Source organism: Helicoverpa zea, chromosome 6 (assembly GCF_022581195.2).
Source record: "Helicoverpa zea isolate HzStark_Cry1AcR chromosome 6, ilHelZeax1.1, whole genome shotgun sequence".
Lineage (NCBI taxonomy): Eukaryota > Metazoa > Arthropoda > Insecta > Lepidoptera > Noctuidae > Helicoverpa > Helicoverpa zea.
The window spans coordinates 4,413,321-4,424,126 of record NC_061457.1 but is presented as its reverse complement, the minus strand read 5'-3'; the positions used below and the strand labels follow the sequence as shown (position 1 = coordinate 4,424,126).

Here is a 10,806-nt window from a genome sequence, read left to right as displayed (position 1 = left end):
GAGAAAATACGAGTGTAAAAAATAATAATTGGGCCCATCGTGATAACTCTTGCACTTGTCAATGAACACGTGGAGTGTTCATTTAAAATAGCGTACTGGCATCAAGCCAGCACAACACAAAACAGATGAAAGAAACATTTAAAAACCCCACTTAATCCCGAAACTCGAGGTAAGCGTTAACTCGATAGCTTGTTTTCCATAATATTCGCTGTTATTTCGGAATTCCCTTCACTCCCTCATTTCTCCTACTCAGCATTTCTCGGTTCCTAAAGTACTTACTTTATTTGTTTTTTACACGGGGCTTTCTTTCAATTTCACGGCTTCCGCCCCCGATTTCTCTTTGTAGTGAATAAATAATGTTGGCACCTCGTGTGTTTTTCTTTATTTTGCGGTCTCTGCCTTTGAGGGGATTTATTTCGTTTCGGGACGTGAAAAATGCGATGGGATAGATTCTTGATGTGTTTACGGGTTAGTTTGTTTACGGGTTACGGGTGTTTGACTTGTTTGTTTGGAGGAAAGGACAGATAATCCGATAAAGCTATTGGATTGTGTAGTTTGTTATTCAATCGGGATTGTGCCAAGATTCTTGACGCTCCTTGTTTCTATTACAATGTTTAATACTATTGGTGGTTTTCTTTTTAGGACCAAATATTTGATGGTCTCGGCTCTGCAACTTTAATTGATGAAATTGATTATAGATATTACCTATAGATATTTGAAACAAGGATCATATAACGAAAAGTAAAGTTGTTGCTATGTCCACGGGATGCTTAGCCTCCAGGAAGCCCTTATTCTCCGAGATAATAACAAGGACATAAAAGGGTCTATAGGTATACTTGCGTGGACACACATCTAATAATATTGTCATCGTCTAACGACGTTTCAAGTTAATGCCGATCGAACACGTGATCAATCATTGTAATGAGACAGCAAACAAATTAACAACCTCAATCCCTAATTGCGATTCTAAATTATAATTCTTGCTCGGGTCTGGAAATACACCTGTACATGAAAACGGTGCGAATCGACCGAACTTGTCCGTCGCCGACGCCGATTCATTATCGGACTTCCAGACGAAACATGAATAATATTCCGGTGGAAAACTCAACCTTAAAACAAACCCTATGCTGCCAGCTTTAAGGTCACTAATCGAGTGAAGAAACAAAACCGATAAGACAAACTGGAATCGGACATCGAATGATTACCAGTCTCGCGTGTTTGAATTTGAACGTCGTATTCGTTTTGAATGCTAATTAAAATGTAACTGTAACGCGTGGCAATAAGGTTAGTTTTCCGGAATTTGGTGAGCATGTAAGTTGTTTTAGAAGCGTGCTTCGGGGAAGCAATGAGAGAGGGCGTGCGATAAATAACCGCCTTTGTGCCGTCACCGGTCGGCTAAATAACGGCTATTAAAATGTGTTTCGAGATTGCTGGTGTTTTTTGCGACTTCGGCCTCAGGATCGACAGGTATGCGGTTCGGACTTGGCATTTTGGGAAGGAATTCCTTTAAGGGTGCTCATAAATAATGAAATTATCTGTGATAATGCGATGATATGATTATGGGTTGTTGGAAGTTTGGAATAGCTTGGATTTGATAGAGTCCAAAATCTTTTTTGTTTACGGAACAAAACTTGTTTTTTCTCCATTAGAGCAAAAACCTCTACGATTCAAATAATTTGGCACAAAAGCAAAAACCATTCTTAGAATGCAAATATGAACACTTATTGTTAAGATGAAAAAAAAGCCAATAACGTGTTGAACAACCTTCAATCGCCTTGTTTTCCTCAATCGCTTGTAGTAACGACGGTGTAACTAGCGCCATCTATGTTCGAAATGTTTTGCGTTTCACTTCGCTTGTAAACTCTCACGGAGGGACGGCTAGGCTTATTAAATTCAAATAGGATAGCTATTTCATGGAATAAATTGATGAACCTCTTTTTTCTTTACCTATTTGAGAGAACATTGATTTGGTTGAAAGTTGATTAGTACTTATTTAGTGCCTACTTATCCTAGAACTTATTCCTACCTATAGCAACTGTAGTATAAACTGACCTATCTGTATCAATTCTTAAAAAATCAAATCTTCACGCAAATCCCATCTTCTAGAACGGTTTGTTCAGACTAATGTTACTAACAATCTAGTTCAGACAAATTCTCCGAAGCACGTTGATCTTCAACACGTCTTCTGCTGGGGACAATTCCCAATTGCTGAATGGAACGCATTGCTTAAAATACCACAGTCAATTGTATGATGAAGCCAATCAATCATGCTGAGATTACAGACATACTGGGTATATTGTACAAGCCATATACAATCCTTGCAGTTTAATTAAATAATATTAAAGATACTTCTAAATAAGCATGTCATTTAGCCATTAGGACTATTTTTATTCAAAGTACTTCGCTAACTGACTGCACGCATAAAATTAATTAAGATATTTTCCCAGGCCGTATTCTGCGTAGTTACTGCATAAGTGGTTTAGCTAGAGATATCCTATCATATCAGGTTTAGTGATAAGCAATGACACTAACGCGCTTACTGAGAATCTTAACTAAGTATTAGTGGTGAGATGTAGAGATAAATCTTGCAATTAAGACAACTGGCTGGTTACTGTATTACTCTATTGACTGTTTAAACTTATCGACTTATTTACAGTCTTACATTTTGTGCACTAAGTTTGCTTCGGACTTTTTTATAGCTGATGTCATCGTACCGCGAGACACGAAATGATTTGCGGTCATACCTTTAGTTACGTTCTCTGGGATTGATGCGTTTTCGATGTTCGATGCTTGCAGTGGCGGACGATTGTGTGAATGTGGCTGGAAAAAATTGCAATTGTTTTTGGGTAAAAGTCAGAGTAAAGCAGAGGAAGACATTCACCAATCCTAAAAGTAATTTTGTAGTACTGAAAGCAGGGGGATGATGATAGCCTGCAGCTGGTAGGACACTTGTAACTTATGATCCACGAAGACTATATTGTGTCACCATCTTTTGACAAACCTCGCAGCAGTATCAGTAGTCATACTACTGATAGATGACGACTTTCGCAGATGTTATTACTTGCGTAAAGGACAAAAGAGAACTGATAAACTGCAAGCAATATTGCCATGCAAGTTTGCGTAGTCTTCTAGACACAATATTAGACTACAGCAGCTATATGTACATCCGGTACCGAGAGCAAAAAAAAACACCCGAGACAAAATTCTTCGATCTCTCATCTCCCTTAACTTCAAACCCAATAAATAAAGCTGCAGATTCAGATAACGGGTCGTTTTCACCAATTCGCCACCATAAATAAAGTAGGAGCTAACCCTATCCAATATTGGGGCTCATCAATCGAAGCGTGAACATTATCCTGAGGATAGTGGGTAGTCTGACAGGTGGTAAATCAGAGCGAACGACATTTTTTCCGGCGTTCGCTTCGATTTCGCCCTCGTCGAGAGCTGTCTCGAGAGATATGGTTGAGTATGGTCTGCAGAAAAGTATTGAATAAGTATTTTATTTATAAAAAATGGGATTTTTATTTTTAGTGTTCTGAAATAGGTACCTAGCTTAACGATGAATATTGTAGGCTTTAAATATGTGTGATGGGACACAATTTAGCTATTGACTGGACATAAACGAGCTTTAATTACTACCCAGTAGTTTACTAACTAAACGAAAGTCAAAAGAAATGGCATTTATTTACTACTTTAATGCAGGAAATCGCCTCTTGATATTTGTTACTATTTTAATGAAATTGTATAGTAACTACTTTGGTTATTGATAGGTACCTCAGATGTCTTTTTAAATAGTAATCTTTATGTAGAAGTAGAACTTAGATAAGAGGCCAAAAACTTTTGCACTAAAAAAATAAAAACTCTAAAATAAATCAGATTTTTTGTCTATCGGTGCATAGTGAGGGCGTGGCATAGTCCTCATTATTTAGATATTAATCCGGCACTCTCCCTTGCTATCCTCCGCGCACAAGGGTAGCGGGGGTGCAGGGTGTCTGAGCGGAGGGGGGGGGGAGAGCGGGGGTACCGACGTGTCGTCTCGTTTTAATTAATATACGACACTTGAGGGACTTTCAAATCACCCACAGTACAACTTTTGGACTTTACATTCATTGAGTTTGTCAAGTTCCTCTTTCTGTATATTTGAATGTGAAAGTTTTTTGGTGTAAAAAGTTTTGGGTAAGGGGTGATGTTTCAGTAAAGGGTTGTTTGAACATTCATAGTTTTGTTGCCAAAGTTTTTTGGAGTAGTGAACCTATTAAATTCATTTGTGTAGTTTATTTATACGGTTATTGATTACATAGACATGGCGTATGTACCAGGTTCTCCTAACACACAGAAAAGCAAAAGAATTCACTGTCACAGGAAAATAAATACTAACAGCAGTTCGTAACAATATTTCTTAATGGGCAATGACCCTCCTGCAATGGGTGCAGCTTGTCAGACTCTGACCGACTAAAACCCACCATATTCCTTCTGGCGCCATTTGTGTACCAGGGCCGCGATAACTCCTTCGAAATATTCCGCGAAGTCGTAAGTCGTTATAACAAATAGCAGCTCCAACCAGATGACTGATGATGATGACAATGTTGTTTACGTTTAATACAGCCCGGAATCGACTTAATTCATTTCATAAAGTTCAACAAGTCGTTCCACTTCCACACGGAACACGGCCTAACATTTCATCTAAATTGCGATACCAATCAACTGTACCGCTATCCTTTGATAACATTCACTCCTTTTTCAGGAACAACATATTAGAACTTCACAGAAATACAACTGAACCGAACACTTTTTCATACACGAGTGAGAAGCATTAGTACCGTTCAAAAGATTTTCAGTTTTTCCCGGAATTCCACATTTTATTTTATACGAAACAAATTCTCGGTACTCGTGTTTACATTTTCAGCTTTTCAGTGGAACGGGAAATAAAGCAGTGATGCCGTGTGTCTTATGAAAATACAGCTTGACTAAACATAATATTGTTTTATTTTATTTTCAAAGTTTTTTTTATATTCTTTTACTTAATGTAGTGCTGTGCCCAGTCTTACCTAGGACTAATGGGTTGTTCGGGTTACTAGGTTGAGGACGTCAAATAGGCAGTTGCTCCATGTAAAAACACTTAGGTAGGACTGAAAGCCGACTCCAACATGGAAAAGGCTAGTTAGTTGAGATGAATGCTGTACTCAGTAAAATTCTTATGTTGGAGCTTAGGAGCTAATAATCAGCCTCACGGTCGATAGGGACATCGTCAACATTTTTGTTTTTTAAGACTTTGACGTTGACTCCTTAAATTGTTATTTTAAGAACGGCAAACGATATTTGAACTTCAGCGCTAATTCATTCCAACCAAAAAATATGAGTATGGAAGTCCTCAAAATTACCAAAACAAACGAAGATCATACAACAAAAACAAAATTCCCCGATGTTTGGCACAGGAATTGGCTCATTGCGGTCAGAGCCGAGTAATGACGACATAACCCTCCGCGTAACCCTTCACCGCTCGTATTTATTTGTCATTTAACTGGTCACTTGTACCGCGGCCCATTTAATTTCCCCTTTGTAGGATAACACTGTCTTTTGCATGTGTAGGAATTTTATTCCGAGCCGGCTGCTGAAAATAAAAGGCTTGTAAAAAGGACGATATGATTTTGGAGAAAATAAATATGATCCGTGTTGAGTCGATTAAACCATTCTTTGATTTTTAAATCGATTTTCACAAATACAAGTGAGATGATGGTCTTTTATTTAGTGGTACCTAATGTAGAAAGAACTTGTGGTGGCGACGCAATTATAGGTAAGTGAGCGGATTCAATTTCAAGTGACTCAAGTACCAATGTAACTTTTCAGTCATATTTACTTATTTTCCAAGTAGGCTTGTGTTCTGCAGTGGGACAAAACGCTGATGATGATTCCATCACGTTATTCGAGTCACCTTTGAAGCTCCAATAAAAGTCTAGATAAGTATTAATCGGACCTAGACGTTAATCAGAGCAACACAAGATAAAATATAGGTCATACGCAGGAAATCAGCAACTTTTCATCTGCGTGTATAAAGTAGGTAGGTACCTAGTTCTAGAAGACGAAAGGTGAAAAACATCTACAATTAGTTCACACACAATTAAAACAAGAACAGCGGACATTCCGGATATAGAACTCCCCTCGACCCCCTTAAATTTCCCCTCCCGTTCCAATAACGGTTATTAAATTGGTCATCCCGTTCAGTTCCCAGCGTTCCCGGGAATGTCCGATACATCCTGTATGGGAATTTTACACGGGTATCAATGGGAAATGGGAAAAAGGTCGAGAGAAACATCAAAGGGAACGAGGATTTTCCCAGTAGTTCGCGGTTTTAATATTGAGAGGGAATTTTTCTTTTTCTACTTTTGTTTCTTTTTTCGTAGTTATGTGGTTTATATTGAGTTTAGTTGGAGTATAAACTGTATGTTACGTTGTTTTTATTGCCTGGTTGTGTGCTGATTTATTAAAAGTTGAGGTTTTCTTTTACAATTTTTCCTAAATAAAATTGTTGATTAACTTCAATATTGTATAATAATTTGTTAGTGCCCAACACTGTTGTATAGGTATTTGCCTAGTTAGGTTCTAGGTTCATAATTGTCAACGATGCATGGTTATAATTACTTAGTTTATTTAACGGTGTCGTCTCTAACGCCAATGTGCATCTAATGAGAAGAGCATACACCATTAATCCTGGTTATGCTATAAACAGGACACAATTTACGATCCGTTTTGACGACTGTTATACGCACGTGTTCATCGTTAAATATTTATTTCTTTAGGTTGTTCTGCTATGCCCAGTGTAGATCCATCTACACTAAATACAGTAGGATCAAATATTATGTACTTCTAATAGAGTATAGAATTGATATTTATGCGTGAATTACTCGATAAATATTATGTTTCCGAAGGAACATCTCCGTTTCGTAGAATCGAGTCGTGCTTTCACTTTTTGATCGCAGTTTGTATCTACTTAGCCCACTTTGAACAACAGAGGCGGCTCAAGTTCTACAAAACTTCCTTTGTTAATACGCCTGGCGCTAATAGTCACTAATATGGTTATATGGTTCAGCTCTTAAGTCTGTTTAGCGCCTTGAAGTCACTGCAATGCAAGTCAAATGCACGCGCTATCGTTCCGAGCGGCAACGTCGCACGGCTATTATTACGTAAGCGACGTTGCCGCTCCGGCCGACACCGGTCTCGCCGCTCTCGCCCTGCCCCTCAGTCTCGCTAGAGCGCTTTCGATATAACAACGTCATTTCGCCATGATGGATTCGAATTCAAATTCGTACGATATGTATTCACCAAAAATAGAAATAGACTCTGAAAGTGAGAGAGATTATTTGAGGCGGGATTCGAATGCGAAATTCAAAGTGCATTGGAACTCTGAGAACACCATGAAATTGATTGAGACTATGGAGAAGGAGTGTAGAGAGTTGTGGGATATAAAGAATCCGTTGAACAAGGACCGGAACGCACGGCAAGCGAAGTTTGAGTATTTGGCGGAAATATTTGGTACTACTGGGGAGGAGATAAGCCGGAAGGTCCACAATTTGCGGACGCAGTTTAACAACGAGTTGCGCAAAATAAAGCGTCGTCAGGTGACGCGGAGCGGGTGGGAGTACTTCGATGCCCTCTCGTTCCTGATGCGTGCGCCCTCCGCCGACCCTCTCGAGACAGTGGACGCGGTTAATTTGGAGGTACGACGTCATTTGTTTTATCACTCAAACGACTGTTTACTGTACATTATGTTTTTATTGTTGTGCTTTTCATTGATAGCGATGTGTCAACGTGTTTGAATGTTATCGCGTCGCTGTTATCAAAAGTTGTTTGTTTTGGTTCGTTGATTGACGGCTGCTGTAACAGTTAGCGTTGTTAACACTGCAAATCGTGGTATAGTTGCGGTTTTGATCTTTATGTAACTGCATATAGAAGTTATGTTACATTACGTCATTTTTATGGCTTGGGGTATCAAACAGAGAAATGGAAATAGAATAGATTACACGTATGTAAATATCTCGTTAATGGATTAATCAATAACTCAACACTTGGATGATACCTACTTACCTTAATGTATTTGTAAAATACGTTGTATTTTCATACAATATAACCTACTTTATTTTGTATTTCAAAATTAATTTTCCTGTGTTTACTGACCGGCTTATTGTTCCATCAAATCCTATTTAACTCGTGGCTGCGTTACCATTGAAAAATAAACCTTATATTTGTACATCCAAGGTTCAAATTGGCATGAACTTTTTAATATATCGAATCGATGCCGGTCTATGGCTCAACGGAGACCGGATAGTGGGCATTACCACGTGGCATTGAATAATAGATTTTAATTCGTGTACCCTACGTTGCAATTTAGAATATTACTGGCATTAGAAAAACGCTTTATATTATTTTCATAAAAAAATAATGCATCAGTCAATCTTAAATTAAGAATGACTTAAAACGGTTACAGAAATGAAAATGCGTGATGATATAGATATATGACCGTTTAATTTGCTGCTGTTGACTTCATAATCCCAATTAGATCATCTATACTAATATTATAAAGCTGAAGAGTTTGTTTGTTTGAACGCGCTAATCTCAGGAACTACTGGTCCGATTTGAACAATTCTTTCGGTGTTAGATAGCCCATTTATCGAGAAAGGCTATAGGCTTCTTCTTATCCGGGTTCATGGCGAGGTTCCCACGGGATACGGGTGAAACTGCTGGCAGAAGCTAGTATAGGTATATGTATATTGGTCAATCAGCTCATTCAGAGCATACCAATAAACAATAACTTATTGTTCCATGCGCAATCCATTACATCTAGGAACATTCCTATCAATAACAATTAATTTCTCCCCTAGCTCGCTGAGTTCCAAGCTGATGAAGAAGAGGAATTCGGAGCAGCCGCGCGAGCGCACGCAGCCCTCACCAACCAGCTCAATAATGCCAACAGTAGTCCCAGCAGACGGCTTCACAGGCCTCTGAGGGTTGCAGCATCAGCCCCGCTGCCTTTGCCACCCAGTGCTAATCCGCTGATGTGGCCTGAGGAACCTACGCCGAGGATCAGGCCTGGGTTGAATGCTGATGAGTGCCAGGTTAGGCTATTTTATTTTTGAAGAGATTACTGTAATAATATGCACATTCCATGACCCGTTTAAGCTGACAATTAGAGGGGAAGTAGCTTGTACCCGGAAGAAGGACATAGAATAGATTTTTATCACCATACAGCTACGGGAAGCAGTTATCTCGGGACACGGGTGAAACCGCGGGCGGAAGCTAGTTGACACTATAAATATTAGCTGGTGACGTTTTGATTTCGATCGATACATTTTACATCCAAATGACGTAAACTTAATAGCGTTCGATTTATTTACCTTAGTTAGCCCACACACAGCAAACAGGGAGCGCTTACTAACCACTTTAGCGATATCGAACTAACACAGCTAATATTAAAACTATCTACCTACATCTACACATATACATAAATATGTAATTTCCACACAGATATTCGGCGACTTCGTAGCCTCAGAGCTAAGGACACTACGATCCCACGAATCCCGCAAACGTCTGAAAAGAATGATCCAGAAAGCCATCCTGCAAATCGGCGAAGAAGAAGACGTCAACATGATCAGTGGATGACATAGAAGACTGTCACTCGATTCCACTGAGTAGACCGTCTACTTCTAGAAGATTCGAGTGATGTCAGTTGCTCTCTGACATTTATTTCTCGCACAGTGGTCATTGTGATTCAAGCGTATGAACAAAACGGAATGTTCAGTGACTGTTATTTATGTAGGAATGGCCTATTTATCTGCATTGTGTTGTTAGATACATGCGTGATCTGATATAAGATCTGCTTTTTATGTAATTTTAGTATTAGATAGGTAGTTAATGCATATTGATATGTCGAAATATAAATAACTGAGGAATGTTAATTGTGACTTGTAAAATATCTCGAAATATTCGCTGGCTGACTGCTGATGTAGGCAAAAGTTGAATCAGTGTCTTTTTAAGATTCGGTCTAGAAGAAGAATTTTTTGCTTCTAAGTTACTACATAGGGTAAGAATGAACACATTTACAGGTTTTAAAAATAAATAAATAAATGTTTTAAAATGATACTTGCAAAAAAATAAAAGGATTCCATCTTCACAATTTAAAAAGAAAAACATATTATTAAGAACAACAATTATAAATGTAATACGTAATACCACTTAAATAGTTGAAAGTGCATCCATTCATTAATAAATACAAGCAATAGCAGTATAATTATCTCGCATGCATTTAGTTAGATATTTACATATTTGATGTCCATACAGCAGAAATATTTAGAAACAAAAATCTATAATTTTTATTCTAAACTGAAACGTAATTAAACACAAATTCACATTATTATTGCAATTACTGTGTTTTATTTCCTTTTCCTTGAATTTTGTGAAAGCCTTTTTTTCTAGTTCCTAATTTGGCGTAGGTAAGACAATCCTAAATCATCTCACAACGCAGTCTTTCAACATCATTTTTTTTCTTTTGTCCTTTAACAATTTTTTTTCCAACAGAGGTGCACGTAAAGAGAAGAAATGCTGCACAGACCATAAAATAGTTGGCCGTAGGACCAAATAAGCCTTCATTAATGGGCTATCTAAAACTGAAAGAATTTTTCAATCCGGCGCCAAAGAAACCAACCCTTTTCCTTTCCAATGGGGATACCTCATGTGGAAAAACCTTTGGCCACATGTCCTGTAAAACAACAAAACAATGTGAATAACACTATCACATCAATAGGATATGAATGA

The 10,806-nt window shown here is 38.2% G+C and overlaps 1 protein-coding gene across 1 annotated transcript; it reads left to right on the top strand.

Moving 5' to 3' along the window:
• The first annotated feature begins 7,226 nt into the window (after nucleotides 1-7,226).
• Nucleotides 7,227-10,414, top strand: LOC124631489. Its single transcript, XM_047165910.1, has 3 exons — nucleotides 7,227-7,715; nucleotides 8,877-9,110; nucleotides 9,520-10,414. The coding sequence occupies exons 1-3, from the start codon at nucleotides 7,281-7,283 to the stop codon at nucleotides 9,652-9,654; spliced, it is 804 nt and encodes a 267-aa protein (XP_047021866.1). The 5' UTR covers nucleotides 7,227-7,280; the 3' UTR covers nucleotides 9,655-10,414.
• Nucleotides 10,415-10,806: the final 392 nt, after the last annotated feature.